The sequence below is a fragment of the Felis catus genome, chromosome X (genome assembly GCF_018350175.1).
Source record: "Felis catus isolate Fca126 chromosome X, F.catus_Fca126_mat1.0, whole genome shotgun sequence".
Taxonomy (NCBI): domain Eukaryota; kingdom Metazoa; phylum Chordata; class Mammalia; order Carnivora; family Felidae; genus Felis; species Felis catus.
In genome coordinates this window covers 70,434,467-70,460,454 of record NC_058386.1, presented here as the reverse complement: position 1 = coordinate 70,460,454, position 25,988 = coordinate 70,434,467, and the positions used below count along the sequence as shown (strand labels likewise).

The following is a 25,988-nucleotide window of genomic DNA, read 5'->3' as shown; positions in this document are numbered from 1 at the left end:
ATGAACTATTGGGACCTCATGAAGATAAAAACCTTCTGCACTGCAAAGGAGACAGTCAACAAAACTAAACGGTGATGGGAATGGGACAGAATGGGAAAAGATACTTGCAAATGACATATCAGATAAAGGGCTAGTATCCAAAATCTATAAAGAACTCACCAAACTCCACACCTGAAAAACAAATAATCCAGTGAAGAAATGGGCAGAAGACATGAAGAGACAGTTTTCCAAAGAATATATCCAGATGGTCAGCAGACACAGTAAAAGATGCTCAGTGATACTCATCATGCCAATTATTTATTTATTTATTTTGAGAGAGAGAGAACAGAGCACACAAGCAGGGGAGGGGCAGAGAGACAGAGAGGGAAATAGAGTATCGCAAGTAGGTTCTGTGCTGTCAGTGCAGAACCTGATGCAGGTCTAGATCTCACAAACTGTGGGATCAGAACCTGAATCAAAATCAAGAGTCAGACGCTTAACTGACTGAGCCACCCAGGGACCCAAAGGACTCATTTTAGACTTAAAGTCACCTGCATATTGAAAGCACGTGGATGGTGGAACATTTATCATGCAAAAGGATGTCAAAAGAAAGGTAGAGACAATAGTTATATTGGACAAACTAGACTTTAAAACAAAGACTGTAACAAGACACCAATAAGGGTACTATATAATCATAAAGGGGACAATCCAAAAAGAACACTTGAAAATATTTATGTACCCAACGTGGGAAAACCCACACACATAAAACAGTTAATAACAAACATAAAGGAACTAATCGATAATAAAACAATAATAGTAGGAGACTTTAACGCCCCACTTACATCAATGGACAGAACATCTAAACAGAAAATAAATAAGGAAACAATTACTTTGAAAGACATACTGGATCAGATGGACTTAACAGGTACATTTGAAACATTTTAACCTAAAACAACTGATTACAAATTCTTTTCAAGTGTACATGGAACATTCTCCAGAACAGATCACATATTAGGTCACAAAACAGGCCACAACAAATACAAAAAGACTGAGGTCATACCATGCACCTTTTCTGACCAGCACTATGAAACTTGAAGTGAACCACAAGAAAATTTCTGGGAAGACAACAAATACACAGAGGTTAAAGAACATACTACTGAACAATGAATGGGTCAACCATGAAATCAAAGAAAATATAAAAATATACATGGAAACAAATGAAAATGAAAACACAGTGGCTCAAAAAATTTGGGATGCAGCAAAAGCGGTCCTAAGAGGGAAGTATACAGCAATACAGGCCTACCTCAGAAGCAAGAAAAATCTCAAACACACAATCCAACCTTATACCTAAAGGAGCTAGAAAAAGAGCAGCAAACAAACCTCAAAGCCAGATTAAGAAAAGAAATAATAAAGATTAGTGTACAAAAAAAATGATATAGAAACTATAAAAGAGAATAGAACAGATCAAATAAATCAGGAGCTGGTTCTTTGAAAATAATTAAAAAAATGTATAAAACTCTAGCAAAACTTATTTTAAAGAAAAGGATCCAAGTAAATAAAATCACAAATGAGAGGCAAGAAATAATAACCAACACTATAGAAATACAAAAAAAATTAAGTGAATATTATGAAAAACTCTATGCCAACAAATTGGACAACCGGGAAGAAATAAATTCCTAGAAACATAAACTAACAAAACTGAAAAAGGAAGAAGTAGAACACTTAAATTTTTTTTTAAATTTTTTTTCAACGTTTATTTATTTTTGGGACAGAAAGAGACAGAGCATGAACGGGGGAGGGGCAGAGAGAGAGGGAGACACAGAATCGGAAACAGGCTCCAGGCTCTGAGCCATCAGCCCAGAGCCTGACGCGGGGCTCGAACTCACGGACCGCGAGATCGTGACCTGGCCGAAGTCGGACCCTTAACCGAATGCGCCACCCAGGCGCCCCAGAACACTTAAAATTTTTTAATGTTTATTTATTTTTGAGAGACAGAGAGAGACAGAGCATAAGTGGGGGACAGAGAGAGGGAGACACAGAATCCAAAGCAGGCTCCAGGCTCTGAGCTGTCAGCACAGAGCCTGATGCAGGGCTTGAACCCACAAATTGTGAGATCGTGACTTGCGCTGAAGTCAGATGCTCACTGGCCTGAGCCACCCAGGCACCCCAGAAATAGAAAATTTGAACAGACCAATATCCACCAAAGAAATTGAATCAGTAATCAAAAAATCTCCCAGCAAACAAAAGTCCAGGGCCAGATGGCTTCACAGGCAAATTCTACCAAACATTTAATTTTTTTTTTAACGTTTATTCATCTTTGAGACAGAGAGAGACAGAGCATGAATGGGGGAAGGTCAGAGAGAGAGGGATACACAGAATCTGAAACAGGCTCCAGGCTCTGAGGTGTCAGCACAGAGCCCAATGCGGGGCTCGAACTCACGGACCGCGAGATCATGACCTGAGCTGAAGTCGGACGCCCAACCGACTGAGCCACCCAGGGGCCCCTCTACCAAACATTTAAAGAACAGTTAATAACTATACTTCACAAACTATTCCAAAAAATAGAAAAGGAAAGAATACTTCAAAATCCATTCTATATGGCCAGTTTACCCTGATATCAAAATTGGATAAAGGCACCATAAAAAAGAGAACTGCAGACTAATATCTCTGATGAACATATATGCAAAAATCCTCAACCAAATGCCAGCAAGTGAAATACAACAATACATTAAAAAAATTATACACCTTGATCAAGTGGGATTTATTCTCGGGATGCAATGGTGGGTCATTATTTGTAAATCAATCAATGTGATACATCACATTAATAAAAGAAATGCTAAGAACCACATGATCATTTCAATAGATGAAGAAAAAGCATTTGACAATGTACAACATTCATTCACGACAAAAACCTTCACGAGAGTAGGTTTGGAGGGAACATAAGTCAACATAATAAAGGCCATATATGAAAAACCTACAGCTAATATTATCCTAAATTGGGGAAAAACTGGGAGCTTTTCCTTGACAGTCAAGAAGAAGACAGGAATGTCCATTCTCACCACTGTTATTTAATATAGTATCATCCACAACAGACAACAAAAAGAAAAGCATCCAAATTGGCAAGAAAGAAGTAAAAATTTTATTATTTCAGATGATATGATACTATGTAGAAAAAGCAAAGGACTACACACACACACACACACACACACACACACACACAAACTGCTGGAACTGATACAGAAAATCGGTGAAGTCACAGGATATAAAATCAACATAAGAAATCTGTTGCATTTATATACACCAATAATGAAGCAACACAAAGAGAAACCAAGTAATCAATCCCCTTTAAAACTGCACCAAAACCCACAATATGCCTAGGAATAAACCCAATCAAAGAGGTGAAAGATCTGTATTGTGAAAACAATAGGATACTTATGAAAGAAATTGAAGATGACACATAGAAATGGAAAAAAAACATTTCATGCTCATGGATTGGATGACGAATATTCTTAAAATGTCTCTACTACCCAAAGCAATCTACACATTTAATGTAATCTCTATCAAAATACCACCAGCCTTTTTTCACAGAGCTAAAACAAGCAATCCTAAAACTTATGGAAATGCAAAAGATCCCAAAGAGCCAAAGCAACCTTGAAAAAAAAAAAAAAGCAAAGCTGGAGGCATCACAATTCCAGACTTCAAATTATATTACAAAGCTGTAGGAATCAAACCAGTATGTTACTGGCACATAAATAGACACATAGATCAACAGAACAGAATAGAAAACCTAGAAATGAACTCATAACTATAAGGTCAATTAATTTTCAACAAACCAGGAAAGAATATCCAATGGGAAAAAGAATGTCTCTTCAACAAATGGTGTTGGGAACACTGGATACCAATATGCAAAAGAATGAAACCAGACCACTTTCTTACAAGAAACACAAAAATAAACTCAAATAAGTTAAACACCTAAATGTGAGACAAGAATCTATTAAGGTCTCAGAGAAGAACACAGGCAGTAACCTTTTTGACATAGGCTGTAGCAACTTATTTTTAGATATGTCTCCTGAGGTAAGGGAATCAAAAACAAAAATGATCTATTTGGATTTCATCAAAATAAAATGCTTCTGCACAGCACAGGAAACAATCACCAAAATGTAAAGGCAACCTATTGAATGGATAAAGATATTTGCAAATGACATATCTGATAAAGGGTTAGTATCCAAAATACATAAAGAACTTACAAAACTCAACACCCACAAAATGAATGATCTAATTAAAAATGGACAGAATACATGAATAGACATTTTTTCAAAGAAGACATCCAGATGGTCATCAGACACATGAAAAGATGCTCAACATTACTCTCATCAGAGAAATACAAAAAACAAAAACAGAAACAGAAACAAAAAACCTACAATGAGATTTCACCACATACCTCTCAGAATTGCTAAAATCAACAATCGAAAAACCAACAGAAGTTGGCGAAGATTTAGTGAAAAGGAAATACTCTTGCACTGATGGTAGGAATGTAAACTGGTGCAGCCACTGTGGAAAACAGTATGGAGGCTCCTCAAAAAGCTCAAAATAGAACTACCCTACAATCCAGCAATTGCACTACTAGGTATTTACCCAAAGAATACAAAAATATTGATTCAAAGGGATACCTACATGCCAATGTTTAAGGCAGCCTTACATACAATAGGCAAATCCTGGAAACAGCCCAAGTTTCCACTGATAGATGAATGGATAAAGAAGATGTGGTGTATATATATAATGGAATATTAGCCATAAAAAAGAATGAAATCTTGTGGGAGATGCAGGAGAGAAGCATCAAAGGAAAAGACTTCAAAAGGGAAGGGCTGGAGGAGGTGTAAGGCCTTAGGACATGTTTCCACAGCTGAACATGGCTGTGGCTCATAAGGAATGTCTAGAGCCATTAATATTGTCCAGGGCCAAATGTTCCTTCACACCTGACCCATCCTAGTGATATAAAAACCAATTAACTCGAAATTCAACCTTGAAAAGCTAAATCATTAGATTGATTAACACACTTGCTTAGCTGATTTTATGCACGTTGTCTTTAGCAATTATCCTAATAAAAAGAAGCTTCATTCTGGAGTTGGGGCCTCATTCTGACTCGAGTAAGAAGACCTTCACTTAACTGCATTTTGTTTGCGGACTCATCTTTTGTGACTCGGGCCATACTTCCTGCAACAAAATCTTGCTGTTTGCATGGACATGAATGGAGCTAGAGTATTATACTAAGTGAAATAAGTTGGTTAAAGAAAGACAATTACCATATGATTTCATTCATATGTGGAATTTAAGAAACAAAACAAAGGAGTAGAGAAAAAAATAGAGAGGCAAACCAAGAAACAGACTCTTAACTACTGAGAACAAACTGATAGGTACTAAAAGGGAGCTGAGTAGGGAGTATGGGTGAAAGAGTTGATGGGGATGAAGGAGTCCACTTGTTGGGATGAGCACTGGGTGCTGTATGAAGTGCTAAATCACTATATTATACACCTGAAACCAATATTACATTGTATGTTAATGAACTGGAATTCAAATAAGAACTTAAGAAAAATAAACAAAATAGCCATGTATTCCAGATCTGTATCCTCAGCTAAGCAGAGGCAGGAAAAGCAAAGTGATGATTTTCCCTTAATTGGAAATTTGCTGCTGATATTTGGAAAGAAACTTCAAATTCTTGAGTGTGCTCATTTCCAATCAGAGTAAAGTGGTGAGGTAATTTTTTTGTGTTAGATATTTTCCAAGTGTTTTACAATAAGCATGTATCTTTAATAAAATAAAATACAGCAAATATTATAAAAATATTGTCATCCTTATTGATATATGCCTCAAAAGTACTTGAAGTTTTTATTTCAGAAAATACCCCATATGTTAGTTCTGTTCTAGTATTGCTCCTGCCTTAAACTCCAACCCTCCCACCTACCCCAACCCCCCAATCTACCCAATCTTTTGCCTTTTCTTTTTATTTCTTTTTGTTTGCATTCTACCAGAGTAGAAACAAAAGGCCTGTGAAATCAAAAGAGACAGGAAAAAATGTTAGCTCTGAAATATATGGAGATTCCAACAAATTTAAATTCCATTTGTTATAGATTAAAGTCATACAAATACCTTTCTCAATTATGAGTATTCATTCAGATGAAACAATGCTGGGATCAGAATTTAGAATACAGGGGGCGCCTGGGTGGCTCAGTCGGTTAAGCATCCGACTTCAGCCGGGTCACGATCTCGCGGTCCGTGAGTTCGAGCCCCGCATCAGGCTCTGGGCTGATGGCTCAGAGCCTGGAGCCTGTTTCCGATTCTGTGTCTCCCTGTCTCTCTGCCCCTCCCCCGTTCATGCTCTGTCTCAAAAATAAATAAATGTTAAAAAAAAATTAAAAAAAAATAAAAAATAAAAGAATTTAGAATACAGGATTTTACTTAGCATCTTCAGAAAAGGCGATTTTATGAGTTGGGAGTCATTTTAATGCATAAACATATCCATATTTTTAGATCTATTTGTCATGGGTTTATACATTATATTAAATTAAAAACATTTTGGTAGAGCAGATAATGCATGCACAGTTTGAACTCTTAGAATTTGGCAGGTCTTGGCTTATACAATTCACTACCTAGACCAGGTTTGTAATAAAATAGTATGTTAAGACTAATAATAACATTTTTAGAAATTTTCTTATAATATCTGGAAATGAAAAAAACCCTCAAATTCAAAGAATATGTATACTTTTATTAAATATAAACAAACACAATATTTACCAGATTTTGGGTTCCTAAACTTCACAACACTGCCACCTTCTGGCAAGAACTGATTACTGAAGGTTTTGAAATGTTGAAATATTAAACAAACAAACAAACAAAACTATTTTTTCCCTGATGGTATTACAGCTACAGTGTGAAGATGTTTGCATGGCTGATGGAAGCAGTCTCATTCTATATTTCTAAGATTGGACAATTTGTGTTAATAAGTAACTGAGCAAAGATATGTATTTTTGGTATGTTTTTTTAAAATCAAAATTGCATACTATTCTTTTTTTTAAGTTTACTTATTTTGAGAGAGAGAGTGCAAGCAAGGGAGGGACAGAGAGAGAGGGAGAGAGAGAGAATCCCAAACAGGCTCCAATGTGTCAGCATGAGCCAGATGCAGGGCTCAAACTCACAAATCATAAGGTCATGACCTGAGCCAAAACCACGAGTCGAATGTTTGAGTCACCCAGGCGCCCCCAAATTGCATAATATTCAAACCCAACATTCTTTAAAAAAAACCTAAATGGCTTTCAAGTGATGTAAAGTTTTATAAGTCAAAATACAAAAGAAACTTAATTTTAGATCTAGGTCACTAAAATATAATTTCTAATTTTACTGCTTTAAGGCATCAACCATCAACCAGAAACCTAACACATGCCTCCTCTAAAAAAGCAAAAACAAATGTCACCCATCCCCATAATAAATCATAGAAATGATTCGAGTTTGTAAAGCAAACAGCAATATTCCTTCACCACTTTCATGGCATTTCAGAAAAAAACAAAATGGTACCTAGGTTTTCCTAATTTTGTCTGAACTTTTTATTGTGTGACTTAAGTCAGGTTACCTAACTTCTCTGAATCTCAGTTTTTCTTCCTGAAAAATGGTCATAATAATATCATCTACCTCACTGGATTGTTGTGAGGATTAAATTAATTAATACAAGTAAATTATTCCTTAAAACGATGCCTGACACCACAGGAAGCATTCGTAAAATTTTAGCCCTCATTATTATTACAAATGGGTTTAGATCAAATGTACCTACATCTAATGTGTGTTAGGTTTAGCATAATTATGTGATGTGACTTGATTTGCCTGTCATAATATGAAAATGGGCTCTCTAGGTTACATTTATAGCCAGTTTAGGCCAAACGGTGATTGTGCCCCATAGTTCTATTTGAATTGTTCTGTCAATGGGATGGCCTTTGGTCTCTGTATTCATTCTCTCATTTACTAGACTTGGTAAAACTAGTTAACTTAAAATTCCACTTTCTTATTAATAAAGTGGGGAACAATAGTATATATCTCACAAACTTACTTTGATGATGAAATGAAGTAATGCATATAAGGCCCTTAACATAGTGTGAGACTTAGAATAGCCTCAACCAAGGTTCTCTGGTATATTTAAAAAATAAAAGTCATTCCATCTATAACAATTTTAGTATCACTTACATAATATACATTGTTGTGGAAGTGAGCTAACAAATAAAATGATGGGAGAGCGTTTCTGTGAGGGACGATGGGGTTAAAGGAAAATATACCTCATTTAACAGATATGTGAAAGTGTGTGGTAAGAGACAGGATAGTGTGATGGTAAAATGTCTGAAAATAGAGTTGGATAGACCTGTGCCTGAATTCAGGCTCTTCTCCAACTGTTGAGACCTTGGTTAGTTTACTAAATCTTTTTAACTATTTTCCTCAGAACTGGGGATAAGATTGCTATGGGATTCAATGAGAAAATGTAAAGTGCTTCCCACTGAGCCTAGGTCATAAAAGAAGTCAATAAATAGTAACCACAGTCGTTTTAATTATTTTAAAAAAAATTAATGTTTATTCATTTTTGAGACAGAGAGGGAGAGAGAGACAGAGCATGAACGGGGGAGGGGCAGAAAGAGAGAGAGGGAGACACAGAATCTGAAGCAGGCTCCAGGCTCTGAGGGGTCAGCACAGAGCCTGATGCGGGGCTCAAACCCATGAGCTGTGAGATCATGACCTGAGCCAAAGTTGGACACTTACGTGACTGAGCCACCCAGGTGCCCCTAATGACAGTCATTTTTAATTATTTGTAAAGAAATATTTTCTGCATTAGAGACTTCAACACCCCATTAGGACAACTTTTTTTAAGCATTCTAGTTTCTTTTTTTTTTTTTTATGAAATTTATTGACAGATTAGTTTCCATACAACACCCAGTGCTCATCCCAAAAGGTGCCCTCCTCAATACCCATCACCCACCCTCTCCTCCCTCCCACCCCCCATCAACCCTCAGTTTGTTCTCAGTTTTTAAGAGTCTCTTATGCTTTGGCTCTCTCCCACTCTAACCTGTTTTTTTTTTTTTTTCCTTCCCCTCCCCCATGGGTTCCTGTTAATTTCTCAGGGTCCACATAAGAGTGAAACCATATGGTATCTGTCTTTCTCTGTATGGCTTATTTCACTTAGCATCACACTCTCCAGTTCCATCCACGTTGCTACAAAAGGCCATATTTCATTTTTTCTCATTGCCACGTAATATTCCATTGTGTATATAAACCACAATTTCTTTATCCATTCATCAGTTAATGGACATTTAGGCTCTTTCCATAATTTGGCTATTGTTGAGAGTGCTGCTATGAACATTGGGGTACAAGTGGCCCTATGCATCAGTACTCCTGTATCCCTTGGATAAATTCCTAGCAGTGCTATTGCTGGGTCATAGGGTAGGTCTATTTTTAATTTTCTGAGGAACCTCCACACTGCTTTCCAGAGCGGCTGCACCAATTTGCATTCCCACCAACAGTGCAAGAGGGTTCCCGTGTCTCCACATCCTCTCCAGCATCTAGAGTCTCCTGATTTGTTCATTTTGGCCACTCTGACTGGCGTGAGGTGATACCTGAGTGTGGTTTTGATTTGTATTTCCCTGATAAGGAGCGACGCTGAACATCTTTTCATGTGCCTGTTGGCCATCCGGATGTCTTCTTTAGAGAAGTGTCTATTCATGTTTTCTGCCCATTTCTTCACTGGGTTATTTGTTTTTCGGGTGTGGAGTTTGGTGAGCTCTTTATAGATTTTGGATACTAGCCCTTTGTCCGATATGTCATTTGCGAATATCTTTTCCCATTCCGTTGGTTGCCTTTCAGTTTTGTTGGTTGTTTCCTTTGCTGTGCAGAAGCTTTTTATCTTCATAAGGTCCCAGTAATTCACTTTTGCTTTTAATTCCCTTGCCTTTGGGGATGTGTCGAGTAAGAGATTGCTACGGCTGAGGTCAGAGAGGTCTTTTCCTGCTTTCTCCTCTAAGGTTTTGATGGTTTCCTGTCTCACATTTAGGTCCTTTATCCATTTTGAGTTTATTTTTGTGAATGGTGTGAGAAAGTGGTCTAGTTTCAACCTTCTGCATGTTGCTGTCCAGTTCTCCCAGCACCATTTGTTAAAGAGGCTGTCTTTTTTCCATTGGATGTTCTTTCCTGCTTTGTCAAAGATGAGTTGGCCATACGTTTGTGGGTCTAGTTCTGGGGTTTCTATTCTATTCCATTGGTCTATGTGTCTGTTTTTGTGCCAATACCATGCTGTCTTGATGATGACAGCTTTGTAGTAGAGGCTAAAGTCTGGGAGTGTGATGCCTCCTGCTTTGGTCTTCTTCTTCAAAATTCCTTTGGCTATTCGGGGCCTTTTGTGGTTCCATATGAATTTTAGGATTGCTTGTTCTAGTTTCGAGAAGAATGCTGGTGCAATTTTGATTGGGATTGCATTGAATGTGTAGATACCTTTGGGTAGTATTGACATTTTGACAATATTTATTTTTCCAATCCATGAGCAGGGAATGTCTTTCCATTTCTTTAAATCTTCTTCAATTTCCTTCATAAGCTTTCTATAGTTTTCAGCATACAGATCCTTTACATCTTTGGTTAGATTTATTCCTAGGTATTTTATGCTTCTTGGTGCAATTGTGAATGGGATCAGTTTCTTTATTTGTCTTTCTGTTGCTTCATTGTTAGTGTATAAGAATGCAACTGATTTCTGTACATTGATTTTGTATCCTGCAACTTTGCTGAATTCCTGTATCAGTTCTAGTAGACTTTTGGTGGAGTCTATTGGATTTTCCATGTATAATATCATGTCATCTGCAAAAAGCGAAAGCTTGACTTCGTCTTTGCCAATTTTGATGCCTTTGATTTCCTTTTGTTGTCTGATTGCTGATGCTAGAACTTCCAGCACTATGTTAAACAGCAGCGGTGAGAGTGGGCATCCTTGTCGTGTTCCTGATCTCAGGGAAAAAGCTCTCAGTTTTTCCCCGTTGAGGATGATGTTAGCTGTGGGCTTTTCATAAATGGCTTTTATGATCTTTAAGTATGTTCCTTCTATCCCGACTTTCTCAAGGGTTTTTATTAAGAAAGGGTGCTGGATTTTGTCAAAGGCCTTTTCTGCATCGATTGACAGGATCATATGGTTCTTCTCTTTTTTTTTGTTAATGTGATGTATCACATTGATTGATTTGCGAATGTTGAACCAGCCCTGCATCCCAGGAATGAATCCCACTTGATCATGGTGAATAATTCTTTTTATATGTCGTTGAATTCGATTTGCTAGTATCTTATTGAGAATTTTTGCATCCATATTCATCAGGGATATTGGCCTGTAGTTCTCTTTTTTTACTGGGTCTCTGTCTGGTTTAGGAATCAAAGTAATACTGGCTTCATAGAATGAGTCTGGAAGTTTTCCTTCCCTTTCTATTTCTTGGAATAGCTTGACAAGGATAGGTATTATCTCTAAGCATTCTAGTTTCTATGCCTATGGGAGAGAGGTGGTAAGTGGAAGACAGGACAGAAATAGGAAGTGAATTATTTCATGGCTCCGACATGGAGAAAACAGAAAGAATTAAAGGAACTATCTTTGAATTGAGTTGTTAAAATAGCAGGCACTTTTAGAGAGAATGCCAAGCATAAGCTCTCAGATTCCTTCCCAGTTCTTGCTCATCCACCCTCTTAAGCTCCTCGAAAGGGGGAAATAAAATGGTTGTCAAGCAGGCCTTGTCTCACCACTCCCTCACCACACGGGGGAGCACTTAAGCTCATAAATATGAGCATTGTGACTTCATTACTATGACGCAGTGACTGTGCAAGGGGGTAAAGCAGAAATACTCCCCGAGGGTCATTTTCTTCTTCCCCTCACTTACGGCCTGTTGGCAGAGAAGGGCCAGATGACAACCTGAAACCCAGCCAAGCCTACAGCTGTGGTCGCTGGTGAGGTCAACTCCAGCAAATCGGAGGCATCAATAATCTTTTTTGGGTAGTCCTCCATTATTTTTCCCATTCTCATCTTGATAGAGGGGTATCTAAAAGTACCAATCAAATTAAGAAAAAACAGAAACCTCCTACTGCCTTCCACCACAGCACTGTAGTCAAGAACTTCTGTTCCATCAAGACACTTAGTCATTGGCCAAACAGTCATCTGCCAACCAATCATCTGCCAGCCAGTCCTCAGTCAACTAGGCATGAACCAATCAGGCACGAACCAATCAAGCTTACCAGACATGAATCAACCAGGCATGAGCCAGTCAGGAATGAGCTTATTTGGTATGTACCAACTGGACATAAGCCAACCGAATACAAGTTTACTTGACATGAACCAACTGAGCATGAAACAACCAGGTATGAGCCAACCAGGGGTGAGGCAAGGAGGCACATGCCACCTAGGCCTGAGAAAACCAGGCCCAAGCCAGTCAGGCACAAGTCAATCAGGTATGAGGCAAACAGATCTGAGCCAATTCAGCATAAGTCAACCAGGCCCAAGCCAACCAGGCATGAAGCTACCATGCTCAAGCCAATTCAGCACAAGTCAACTAAGCCTGAGGCAATCAGGCCCAAGTCAAACAGGCATGAGGCAACCAGGCCTGAGCCAATTCAGAATGAATCAACCAGGAATGAGGCAACCAGGCTGGAGTCAATCAGGTACAAGTCAAGCAGGAACAAGCAAAGCAGGCATGAACAAACCAGGCCCAAGCCAACCAGGCATAAGCCAACCAGGAAGGAGCCAATCAGGCATGAGGCAACCAAGAATGAATTCTTTCTGAGTAAGACCTGCAGAGGCTCATGATTGCCCAGAAATCCTGCACCTAATTAAAGTAAGCATCTTTCTTCTTATTCTGTGGAATTACATGGCATTAGTTCAGGGCTGAGAGTAAGGAAGGCATAGGTTGGGTTTGATTCCTAATTTTGCTAATTATGACCCATGTACACAACCTTCTGGAAATTACCTAACCTCTCTAGGCTTCAATTTTTACATCTATAATCAATATTGTAGTACTATCTATATTAAAGATTGTTGTAATAATATAATTACACATAAATTTCTTGACTTATAGTAGGGGACTCAAAGTGGGGGGAATGAATTCATGGACATTTCAGGGAACTAATATGTTGTCTCTCTTGGGGAAATTTTAACTTTAAAAAAAGATCTTAGAGAAAAATGCTTCACTTAAATGAATGATCTATTAGTCACAGAATTTCAGGTATTAATGGGTAAGATTTTAGGGTAGGGAGTCTTGTTGCTTTTAAGACCACACCTACTTGTAGAAGTTCATGATTGTGCAGAAAACAATATTCATCCAGAACAAATTTTCCATACAAAACAATATTCATTCAGAAAAAATATTCCATACAACTCAGACAGTTTTTTGACCCCTGACACACATCTGCAGCCATCCACAGACAACTTCTAGGAGTCCATGGAGCTGGGATAAAAATTTCTTATTTAAAAGTCCATTTTAATGGTTTTTATGGAAATCATCCCAGTATAGTAAAGGGGAAACACTAATAGCTATAGTTACTGTTAAGTTCTGTGGCACTCAAAAGAATCAGTTATGTGATGCACAACCTAAACAATTCCATATAAATGTGGCAGCCTAGATTTTCAATGGAGTAAATATGAGACTGGAATAAGGCACAGGTTACAGATAAGGGAAATTTTTTACAATGAAAAGGTATATACCTATATCTATATCTATATATGATATATCCTTAAATCAGGACAAGTTTCTGTTCCCTTTTTTAAAATAATGTGTTTTAATGGCAAAAATGTTTTCTAGTGAAATACATCTGTTGAAATGATGCTAGGTCCTATTACAGATCTGTAAGAACGTGGTTATCCTTCCATGTCTTCAATTCTATTCTACTCTCCCATATCATTTCTCTAACTGGCATTAATCACATGATTAGATCATTGATCAAAGTACTATGCACAATACTGGTACTATGCACAGTACTATGTACTGGAAGCACATTTTTCCAGGCAGAAAAAAAAAATTAAGTTTTTTGTAGCTTAGTATCTGGCACCCAGTTGGCAATAAATTTATTATTCAATGGGAGTGAATCTCTCTATCCAAAAAACTTATGTTCTTTATCTTTCCAAACATCACTAAGGAAGAAACAGATCACTGGACTCTCCCACTTCAACCTGTATCTGTGGAGTGCCTGACCACATTTGCTTTTAAATTTGCCTCATATACCTGAATATACACTAGAATTTTCTTGGGAATAATTTTAATGAGTATTCACTGTTGAAAAATAATAGAAAAGCAAAATTACTTACTATGCATCATAGAAATGTAATGATTAATTAGCTTTGAGCTTTATGTTGTTATCTAATAATCTGAACATGGGGAATGCCTTTTCAAGCATATAATCCAAACTATGAATTAATCTGAATGTGTAAAAAAATGATATAGTGAAAAGCTACATTGACAATATCTAAAGTTAAACTGAGTATAACACCTCACAGGCAAACATGACAGACTTTTCTGTAAAGTCTACTAGCTTTATTGTTGTTGGTTTTTTTTTTCATATGAAATTTATTGATAAATTGGTTTCCATACAACACCCAGTGCTCATCCCAAAAGGTGCCCTCCTCAATACCCATCACCCACCCTCTCCTCCCTCCCACCCCCCATCAACCCTCAGTTTGTTCTCAGTTTTTAAGAGTCTCTTATGCTTTGGCTCTCTCCCACTCTAACCTGTTTTTTTTTTTCCTTCCCCTCCCCCATGGGTTCCTGTTAATTTCTCAGGGTCCACATAAGAGTGAAACCATATGATATCTGTCTTTCTCTGTATGACTTATTTCACTTAGCATCACACTCTCCAGTTCCATCCACGTTGCTACAAAAGGCCATATTTCATTTTTTCTCATTGCCACGTAGTACTCCATTGTGTATATAAACCACAATTTCGTTATCCATTCATCAGTTGATGGACATTTAGGTTCTTTCCATAATTTGGCTATTGTTGAGAGTGCTGCTATGAACATTGGGGTACAAGTGGCCCTATGCATCAGTACTCCTGTATCCCTTGGATAAATTCCTAGCAGTGCTATTGCTGGGTCATAGGGTAGGTCTATTTTTAATTTTCTGAGGAACCTCCACACTGCTTTCCAGAGCGGCTGCACCAATTTGCATTCCCACCAACAGTGCAAGAGGGTTCCCGTTTCTCCACATCCTCTCCAGCATCTATAGTCTCCTGATTTGTTCATTTTGGCCACTCTGACTGGCGTGAGGTGATACCTGAGTGTGGTTTTGATTTGTATTTCCCTGATAAGGAGCGATGCTGAACATCTTTTCATGTGCCTGTTGGCCATCCGGATGTCTTCTTTAGAGAAGTGTCTATTCATGTTTTCTGCCCATTTCTTCACTGGGCTATTTGTTTTTCGGGTGTGGAGTTTGATGAGCTCTTTATAGATTTTGGATACTAGACCCTTGTCCGATATGTCATTTGCGAATATCTTTTCCCATTCCGTTGGTTGCCTTTCAGTTTTGTTGGTTGTTTCCTTTGCTGTGCAGAAGCTTTTTATCTTCATAAGGTCCCAGTAATTCACTTTTGCTTTTAATTCCCTTGCCTTTGGGATGTGTCGAGTAAGAGATTGCTACGGCTGAGGTCAGAGAGGTCTTTTCCTGCTTTCTCCTCTAAGGTTTTGATGGTTTCCTGTCTCACATTTAGGTCCTTTATCCATTTTGAGTTTATTTTTGTGAATGGTGTGAGAAAGTGGTCTAGTTTCAACCTTCTGCATGTTGCTGTCCAGTTCTCCCAGCACCATTTGTTAAAGAGGCTGTCTTTTTTCCATTGGATGTTCTTTCCTGCTTTGTCAAAGATGAGTTGGCCATACGTTTGTGGGTCTAGTTCTGGGGTTTCTATTCTATTCCATTGGTCTATGTGTCTGTTTTTGTGCCAATACCATGCTGTCTTGATGATGACAGCTTTGTAGTAGAGGCTAAAGTCTGGGAGTGTGATGCCTCCTGCTTTGGTCTTCTTCTTCAAAATTCCTTTGGCTATTCGGGGCCTTTTGTGGTTCCATATGAATTTTAGGATTGCTTGTTCTAGTTTCGAGAAGAATGCTGGTGCAATTTTGATTGGGATTGCATTGAATGTGTAGATACCTTTGGGTAGTATTGACATTTTGACAATATTTATTTTTCCAATCCATGAGCAGGGAATGTCTTTCCATTTCTTTAAATCTTCTTCAATTTCCTTCATAAGCTTTCTATAGTTTTCAGCATACAGATCCTTTACATCTTTGGTTAGATTTATTCCTAGGTATTTTATGCTTCTTGGTGCAATTGTGAATGGGATCAGTTTCTTTATTTGTCTTTCTGTTGCTTCATTGTTAGTGTATAAGAATGCAACTGATTTCTGTACATTGATTTTGTATCCTGCAACTTTGCTGAATTCCTGTATCAGTTCTAGTAGACTTTTGGTGGAGTCTATCGGATTTTCCATGTATAATATCATGTCATCTGCAAAAAGCGAAAGCTTGACTTCGTCTTTGCCAATTTTGATGCCTTTGATTTCCTTTTGTTGTCTGATTGCTGATGCTAGAACTTCCAGCACTATGTTAAACAGCAGCGGTGAGAGTGGGCATCCTTGTCGTGTTCCTGATCTCAGGGAAAAAGCTCTCAGTTTTTCCCCGTTGAGGATGATGTTAGCTGTGGGCTTTTCATAAATGGCTTTTATGATCTTTAAGTATGTTCCTTCTATCCCGACTTTCTCAAGGGCTTTTATTAAGAAAGGGTGCTGGATTTTGTCAAAGGCCTTTTCTGCATCGATTGACAGGATCATATGGTTCTTCTCTTTTTTTTTGTTAATGTGATGTATCACGTTGATTGATTTGCGAATGTTGAACCAGCCCTGCATCCCAGGAATGAATCCCACTTGATCATGGTGAATCATTCTTTTTATATGCCGTTGAATTCGATTTGCTAGTATCTTATTGAGAATTTTTGCATCCATATTCATCAGGGATATTGGCCTGTAGTTCTCTTTTTTTTACTGGATCTCTGTCTGGTTTAGGAATCAAAGTAATACTGGCTTCATAGAATGAGTCTGGAAGTTTTCCTTCCCTTTCTATTTCTTGGAATAGCTTGAGAAGGATAGGTATTATCTCTGCTTTAAACGTCTGGTAGAACTCCCCTGGGAAGCCATCTGGTCCTGGACTCTTATTTGTTGGGAGATTTTTGATAACCGATTCAATTTCTTCGCTGGTTATGGGTCTGGTCAAGCTTTCTATTTCCTCCTGGTTGAGTTTTGGAAGAGTGTCGGTGTTCAGGAATTTGTCCATTTCTTCCAGGTTGTCCAATTTGTTGGCATATAATTTTTCATAGTATTCCCTGATAATTGTTTGTATCTCTGAGGGATTGGTTGTAATAATTCCATTTTCATTCATGATTTTATCTATTTGGGTCATTTCCCTTTTCTTTTTGAGAAGCCTGGCTAGAGGTTTGTCAATTTTGTTTATTTTTTCAAAAAACCAACTCTTGGTTTCGTTGATCTGCTCTACAGTTGTTTTAGATTCTATATTGTTTATTTCTGCTCTGATCTTTATGATTTCTCTTCTTCTGCTGGGTTTAGGCTGCCTTTGCTGTTCTGCTTCTAGTTCCTTTAGGTGTGCTGTTAGATTTTGTATTTGGGATTTTTCTTGTTTCTTGAGATAGGCCTGGATTGCAATGTATTTTCCTCTCAGGACTGCCTTCGCTGCGTCCCAAAGCGTTTGGATTGTTGTATTTTCATTTTCGTTTGTTTCCATATATTTTTTAATTTCTTCTCTAATTGCCTGGTTGACCCACTCATTCGTTAGTAGGGTGTTCTTTAACCTCCATGCCTTTGGAGGTTTTCCAGACTTTTTTCTGTGGTTGATTTCAAGCTTCATAGCATTGTGGTCTGAAAGTATGCATGGTATAATTTCAATTCTTGTAAACTTATGAAGGGCTGTTTTGTGACCCAGTATATGATCTATCTTGGAGAATGTTCCATGTGCACTCGAGAAGAAAGTATATTCTGTTGCTTTGGGATGCAGAGTTCTAAATATATCTGTCAAGTCCATCTGATCCAATGTCTCATTCAGGGCCCTTGTTTCTTTATTGACCGTGTGTCTAGATGATCTGTCCATTTCTGTAAGTGGGGTGTTAAAGTCCCCTGCAATTACCACATTCTTATCAATAAGGTTGCTTATGTTTATGAGTAATTGTTTTATATATTTGGGGGCTCCGGTATTCGGTGCATAGACATTTATAATTGTTAGCTCTTCCTGATGGATAGACCCTGTAACTATTATATAATGTCCTTCTTCATCTCTTGTTACAGCCTTTAATTTAAAGTCTAGTTTGTCTGATATAAGTATGGCTACTCCAGCTTTCTTTTGGCTTCCAGTCGCATGATAAATAGTTCTCCATCCCCTCACTCTCAATCTAAAGGTGTCCTCAGGTCTAAAATGAGTCTCTTGTAGACAGCAAATAGATGGGTCTTGTTTTTTTATCCATTCTGATACCCTATGTCTTTTGGTTGGCGCATTTAATCCATTTACATTCAGTGTTATTATAGAAAGATATGGGTTTAGAGTCATTGTGATGTCTGTATGTTTTATGCTTGCAGTGATGTCTCTGGGACTTTGTCTCACAGGGTCCCCCTTAGGATCTCTTGTAGGGCTGGTTTAGTGGTGACAAATTCCTTCAGTTTTTGTTTGTTTGGGAAGACCTTTATCTCTCCTTCTATTCTAAATGACAGACTTGCTGGATAAAGGATTCTCGGCTGCATATTTTTTCTGTCTAGCACCCTGAAAATCTCGTGCCAATTCTTTCTGGCCTGCCAAGTTTCAAAAGAGAGATCAGTCACGAGTCTTATAGGTCTCCCTTTATATGTGAGGGCACGTTTACCCCTTGCTGCTTTCAGAATTTTCTCTTTATCCTTGTATTTTGCCAGTTTCACTATGATATGTCGTGCAGAAGATCGATTCAAGTTACGTCTGAAGGGAGTTCTCTGTGCCTCTTGGATTTCAATGCCTTTTTCCTTCCCCAGTTCACGGAAGTTCTCAGCTATTATTTCTTCAAGTACCCCTTCAGCACCTTTCCCTCTCTCTTCCTCCTCTGGGATACCAATTATGCGTATATTATTTCTTTTTAGTGTATCACTTAGTTCTCTAATTTTCCCCTCATACTCCTGGATTTTTTTATCTCTCTTCTTCTCAGCTTCCTCTTTTTCCATAACTTTATCTTCTAGTTCACCTATTCTCTCCTCTGCCTCTTCAAGCTGAGCTGTGGTGGTTTCCATTTTGTTATGCATTTCGTTTAAAGCATTTTTCAGCTCCTCGTGACTGTTCCTTAGTCCCTTGATCTCTGTAGCAAGAGATTCTCTGCTGTCCTGTATACTGTTTTCAAGCCCAGCGATTAATTTTATGACTATTATTCTAAATTCACTTTCTGTTATATTATTTAAATCCTTTTTGATCAGTTCATTAGCTGTTGTTATTTCCTGGAGATTCTTCTGAGGGGAATTCTTCCGCTTGGTCATTTTGGATAGTCCCTGGCGTGGTGAGGACCTGCAGGGCACTTCCCCTGTGTTGTGGTGTATAACTGGAATTGGTGGGCGGGGCCGCAGTCAGACCTGACGTCTGCTCCCAGCCCACCACTGGGGCCACAGTCAGACTGGTGTGTGCCTTCTCTTCCCCTCTCCTAGGGGCGGGATTCACTGTGGGGTGGGGTGGCCCGTGTGGGCTACTTGCACACTGCCAGGCTTGTGATGCTGGGGATCTGGCGTATTAGCTGGGGTTGGTAGGCAAGGTGCACAGGGGCAGGAGGGGCAGGCTTAGATCGCTTCTCCTTAGGTGATCCTCTTCAGGAGGGGCCCTGTGGCAGCACGAGGGAGTCAGATCCACTGCCGGAGGTTTGGCTCCGCAGAAGCACAGAGTTGGGTGTTTGCGCGGAGCGAGCAAGTTCCCTGGCAGGAACTGGCTCTCTTTGGGATTTTGGCTGGGGGATGGGCGGGGGAGATGGCGCTGGTGAGCGCCTTTGTTCCCCACCAAACTGAGCTCTGTTGTCAGGGGGCTCAGCAGCTCTCCCTCCCTTTGTCCTCCAGCCTTCCAGCTTTCCAAGCAGAGCTGTTAACTTATGACCTCCCAGACGCTAAGTCGCGCTTGTTGTGGGAACACAGTCCGTCAGGCCCCTCCACTTTTGCAAGCCAGACTCGGGGGCTCTGCTTGGCCAGCGAGCCGCCCCTCCGCCCCGGCTCCCTCCTGCCAGTCCGTGGAGCGTGCACCGCCTCGCCGCCCTTCCTACCCTCTTCCGTGGGCCTCTCGTCTGCGTTTGGCTCCAGCGACTCCGTTCTGCTAATCCTCTGGCGGTTTTCTGGGTTATTTAGGCAGGTGTAGGTGGAATCTAAGTGATCAGCAGGATGCGCGGTGAGCCCAGCGTCCTCCTAAGCCGCCATCTTGCCGCTTCCCCACTTATTCTTTTTTCCTAGCTTTATTGTATATAGACTTTATGACATCTACCTTGAATATTCCTTTTGGAATTTCCACTTCCACATTTCTGGTTGTATTCAAGACTAGTTACCTGGACAACCAAAATTCATACAAGTGAGGTATCAACTTAGTTGATCTCTCCATATATGTGCTTTTATTGCATGTGCCGTTTTCGATTTTAAGTTTCTAGATGACTGCAGCTAATTCTGACTCATTAATACTACATGGGGCATCCTATGTTAATAAATGCTAAATAAAAAATAAATACTTATAAAAACTTCATGATTACCATCTTTTTTTTTTTTTTTGAGAGAGAGAGAGAGAGAGAAAACACGGATGGGGAAGGGCAGGAGAGGGAGAGAGAGAATCTTAAGCAGGCAGGCTCCACACCCAGCACAAAGCCCAATGCTGGGCTCAGTCTCATGACCATGAGATCGTGACCTGAGCTGAAATCAAGAGTTGGGTGGTTAACCAACTGAGCCACTCAGGTGCTCCATCATGATTATCATCTTAGGAATTTGTTGGGGCGCCTGGGTGGCTCAGTCAGTTAGGCATCCAACTCTTGGTTTCAATTCAAGTCATAATCCCACAGGTTTGTGAGTTTGAGCCCCATATCAGGTTCCATTCTGACAGTGCGGAGCCTGCTTGGGATTCTGTCTCCCTCTCTCTCCATTGCTCCTCTGCTAGTTCTGTCTCTTAAAATAAATAAATTTTTATATAAAAATTTTTATATAAAATTTATAAAATTTATAAAAAAATTTATAAAAATTTTTTATATAAAAAGAGAATTTGTTACTAAACTATAAACTGAAAATTTCCTCTACTTTGACAAGAATTGGCTTCCTGTGAGAACATGCTGGATGCAGTGAAGTTAACAGTAACGAGTAAGATGTTATATAATGTTTTCAGAGATTAAAAAAATATGGCATAATGTATGCACAAATACTACTTGTACCTAGATATGCAGAAGCTGCTGTCCTTGTTACACAAAGATGGTGCCATTAATAGTATCTACATATGCAGGACATTAGTTTGATAGCTTTGTCAATGATCCACTATTTTTTATTTTCCCCATTTTTTAAGTATTAAGTTGATATTTAAAAGCTTTTGCATCTTTATGGCTGCAATAGTCTTCAAGTAATGTTCAAAATGTAGAATTAGAAATGTAACTGGTCAAAAAAAGTAAACTTGATGCCCAATATGTTGGTAGTAGCCTGATAGGATGAAATGGATAAACACAAAATGACAAACTATTTTCAACATATTTACTACATTTTGATAGCCAGCAATATTAAACAGATAGGCTAGTGTTTTGCAACAAATAAGAACTCTTTTGGAAGGAAATATAAACACTTAAAGATGATTAAAGCATATGAAATTATACACTTGGAATTCCAAATGAATTTGAGGATTGGTTTTACCATGTCTGTGAAAAGGGATAGGGACTGGAATTTTCGAATTTTGATAGGGATTCCATCAAATCTTCAGATTACTTTGGGTAGTACTGGCATCTTAACGTTAAGACTTATCTATGAACACAAGATGTTTTTTAATTTATTTAGTTCTTCTTTTCTTTCAGTAATGTTTTTGTAGTTTTCAGCACACAAATATTTCACCTTTTGGTTATATTTATTCCTAGGTATTTATTTTAGGGGCTATTGTAAAGGGATTTGCTTTCTTAGTTTACTTTTTAGTTTGTTCTTTGGTGTATAGAAACAAAATTTTATTTGTTGATCTTACAGCCTGAAACTTCATTGAATTCCTTTATTAGCCATAGTAGCTTTCTTTTGGATCCTCTGGGATTTTTTTTACCAGTAGGATTTTGTCATCTGCAGAGAACATTTTACCTCTTCCTAATTTATTGTTTTTTTCTCATTTTTTTTAAAATTTAAATTTTAGTTAACATACAGCACAATATTGGTTTCAGGAGTAGAATCAGTGATTCATCACTTACATACAACACCCAGTGCTCATCACAGCAAGTGCCCTCCTTAGTACCCATCACCCATCTATCTCATCTCCCACCCACCTCCTTCAACCCATAGTTTGTTCTCTATCATTAAGAGTCTCTTGTGGTTTGTTTCCCTCTCCACTCTTTTCCCTTCTTTTTTTTTTTTTTTTTTTCTAATTTAGATAGCTTTTATTTCTTTTTCTAATAGTTCTGGGTATAACTTCCAGTACAATGTTGAACAGCATCAGTTAAAGTGAGTATCTTTATCTTGTTCTTAATCTTAGGGGGATGCTTTAAGCCATTCACCATTGAGCATGAAGTTAACTATTTTTTTAAATGAGTATCCTTTATTATGTTGAGGAATTTTCCTCTATTCCTAGATTTCTGAGGGATTTTGTCATGAAAGGGTATTGTATTTTGTCAAATGCCTTTTCTGCATTGAGATGTTCATGTTTTTTTCTTTTGTTATGTTAATGTGATATATTATATTAATTGATTTTCTTATGCTAAACAATCCTTTCATTCCTAGGATAAATCACACTTGACCATGGGTCATGGTGAATGACTCTTTTACTATGGTGTTGGATTCAGTTTGCTTATACTTTGTTGAGGATCGTTGCATCTACATATATACAGTTTATTTATTTATTTTGAGAGAGAACACACAATAAGGGGAGGGGCAGAGAGGGAAAGAGAAAATCCCAAGCAGGCTCTGCACTGTCAGAGAGGAGCCCAATGCAGGGCTCAAACTCACAAACCATGAGATCATGACCTGAGCTGAAACCAAGAGTCAGACACTTAACTGGTTGAGCCACCCAGGCGTCCCATCTTTGCATATATACTAATGATGGATACTGGTCTGTATTTTTGTTCTCCTGTGATGTCTTTATCTGCCTTTGATATCAAAGTAATACTGACCTCATAGAATGAGTTAAGACATATTTCTTCCTCTTCAAACTTTTTTGAAGAGTTTGAGGATTGTGTTAATTCTTCTTTAAATGTTTGATAGAATTCACCAGTGAAACCATCTCAAAGTCCCTGACTTTTCTTTGTTGAAATTTTTAATTACTAATTCAAACTCTTGTTATAGGTCTTCTCAGATTTTTCTTTTCTTGAATAAGTTTAGGTCATTTGTAATTTTCAAGGAATTTGTTCCTTTCTTCTAGGTTATCTAATTTGTTGGTATACAATTCATAGTATTTACTTATAATCTCTTTTTTTATCTAAGGTCAGTAGTAGTGTTTTATTTCTGATTTTAATTACTTGCATCTTCTGTCTTTTTGTCAGTCCAATTGTCAATTTGTTGACATTGTCTAAGAACCAACTTTTGGTTTTATTGATTTTTCTCTATTGTATTTCTATCCTTTATTTTGTTTATATCTGTTCTAAACTTTATTATTACTTCCCTTCTGCTAGCTTTGGGCGTAGTTTTCTCCCTTTTTTCTAGTTTCTTAAGGCATACGTTTTTAGGTTATTGTTTGAGATCTTTTCTTTTTTAAATGTGGGCATTTATAGCTGTAAGTTTCTAAGCACTGCTTTCACTGCATTCCACAACTTTCATATGTTGTATTTTCATTTTCATTCATCTTTAAGTGTTTTCTAATTTCCCTTGTGATTTCTTCTTTGACCTATTGGTTAAGAGTGCATTAATTTCTAAATATGTGATATTTACAGTTTGCTTCTGCTGTTGATTTCTAGTTTCATTGAAAAGATACTTTGTATGATTTAAATCTTCCAAAATTTATTGTTTTGTGGCCTAACATATAGTCTATCCTAGAGAAACTTCCATGTGCACTTGAGAAAAATATGCATTATGTTGTTGGATGGAGTGTACTGTATATTTCTTTTAGGTCCATTTGATCAGTATTGTTCAAATGATCTAGTAAATTAATTTTCGTCTGTCTGGTTGTTCAGTACATTACTGAAATTGAAGTATTGAAGTGTTCTACTATTATTGTAGAGCTATCTTTTTCTGTCTTCAATTCTGTCAATATTTGCCTCATGTATTTTGGAGCCCTGATTGGTACATAAATGTTTATAAATGCTGTATCTTCTTGGTGAATTGACCCTTTTATTATTATTATATAACCTCGTTCTTTGTTTCTTGTAACAGTTTTTAACTTAGAGTCTATTGGGTCTGTTATTAGTACAACAACCTCAGCTTTCTCTTGGTTACTATTTGCATGAAATATTTTTCCATTATTTCACTGTCAACTTTTCTATGTGTGTTTTTTAATCTAAAATGAGTCTCCTATAGACAGCATAGAGTTAGATTATTTTTTTAATCCATTCTGCTAAACTCTGCCTTTTGATTAGACCATTTAATCCATTTACATTTAAAGTAATCACTGAGGAGGGACTTCTGCCATTTTGCTGTTTTCTATATGCCATACAGTATTTTTGTTCCTTATTTCCACCTTCTTTTGTGTTTTGTTGATTTTTGTGTTGAAATGTTTTGATTCCCTTCTCAGTTCCTTATGTGTATATTTTATAACTATTTTCTTTGTGGTTATTACTGGGACTAGATTTAACATCCTAAAATTATAACAGTCTAATTTGAATTTATACTAGTCTAATTCCAATGGCATACAAAATAATAAATTTCCATTCCCCCCCTTTGTATGTTATTGATGTTAGAGATTACATCTTCACAGACTGTGGGCCCAATAACATATATTAATAACTAATTTTATGCAGTTATCCTTAAACCATATAGAAAATAAAAGTGGAGTTACAAACAAAATTAAAATAACTCTAGTCCTTTCCTTATAATTGCTCTTGCATTTACCTTTAACTAGGTACCTTTATTTTTATTTCTTCATGTGGTTTTGAGTTACTATCTAGCTTTCTTTCATGTCAACCTAAAGGACTCCTTTTAGCATTGTATCCAGGGAAGGTCTAGTGATAATGAAATCCCTCAGGTTTGTTTGTTTGCTTTGGTGGTGATCTGGGGATGTCTCAATTTCTCCTTCATTTTTGAAGCACAGTTTTGGTGGAGACAAAATTCTCAGTTGACAGGTTCCCTCCAGCATTTTTAAAGATCAATCCCCTGCCTTCTGGTCTCCAAGGTTTCAGATGAGAAATCAGAAGATGATCCTATTGGGGTGCCTGGGTGGCTCAGTCAGTTAAGCATCTGACTTCAGCTCGGGTCATGATCTTGAGGTTTGTGAGTTCAAGCCCCGCATCAGGCTCTGTACTGACAGCGTAGAGCCTGCTTTGGATTCTTTGTCTCCCTCTCTCTCTCTGCACCTCCCCCACTCACACTCTGTGTGTGTCTCTCTCTCAAAGATAAACAAACATTAAAAAATTTAAAACAAAAAAGATGATCCCATTGATGATCCATTGTATGTGACAAGTTATTTCTTTCTTGCTGTCTTCAAGATTTTTCTCTTTGTCTTTCAGCAGTTTTATTATAATGTGTCTTGGTGTTGATTTTTTTGGATTTATACTACTTGGAGTTTATTGAGCTTCTTGGATTTGTAGATTCATTTCTTGATTCAAATTTGGGAAGTTTTGAGCCATCATTTCTTCAAA

The 25,988-nt window shown here is 37.9% G+C and overlaps 2 protein-coding genes across 2 annotated transcripts in view; one reads left to right on the top strand and one right to left on the bottom strand.

Annotated features, from left to right (window-relative positions):
* APOOL (apolipoprotein O like) overlaps window positions 1–25,988 on the bottom strand; it is a 164,854-nt gene that overhangs the window by 16,501 nt on the left and 122,365 nt on the right. The window lies entirely within an intron of this gene.
* SATL1 (spermidine/spermine N1-acetyl transferase like 1) overlaps window positions 11,905–25,988 on the top strand; it is a 30,979-nt gene continuing 16,895 nt past the window's right edge. The window contains 3 exon segments of the mRNA XM_023249192.2: window positions 11,905–12,851; window position 13,261; window positions 21,337–21,387. Of these exon segments, the coding sequence (XP_023104960.2) occupies window positions 12,222–12,851; window position 13,261; window positions 21,337–21,387 (682 nt within the window). The 5' untranslated portion in view covers window positions 11,905–12,221.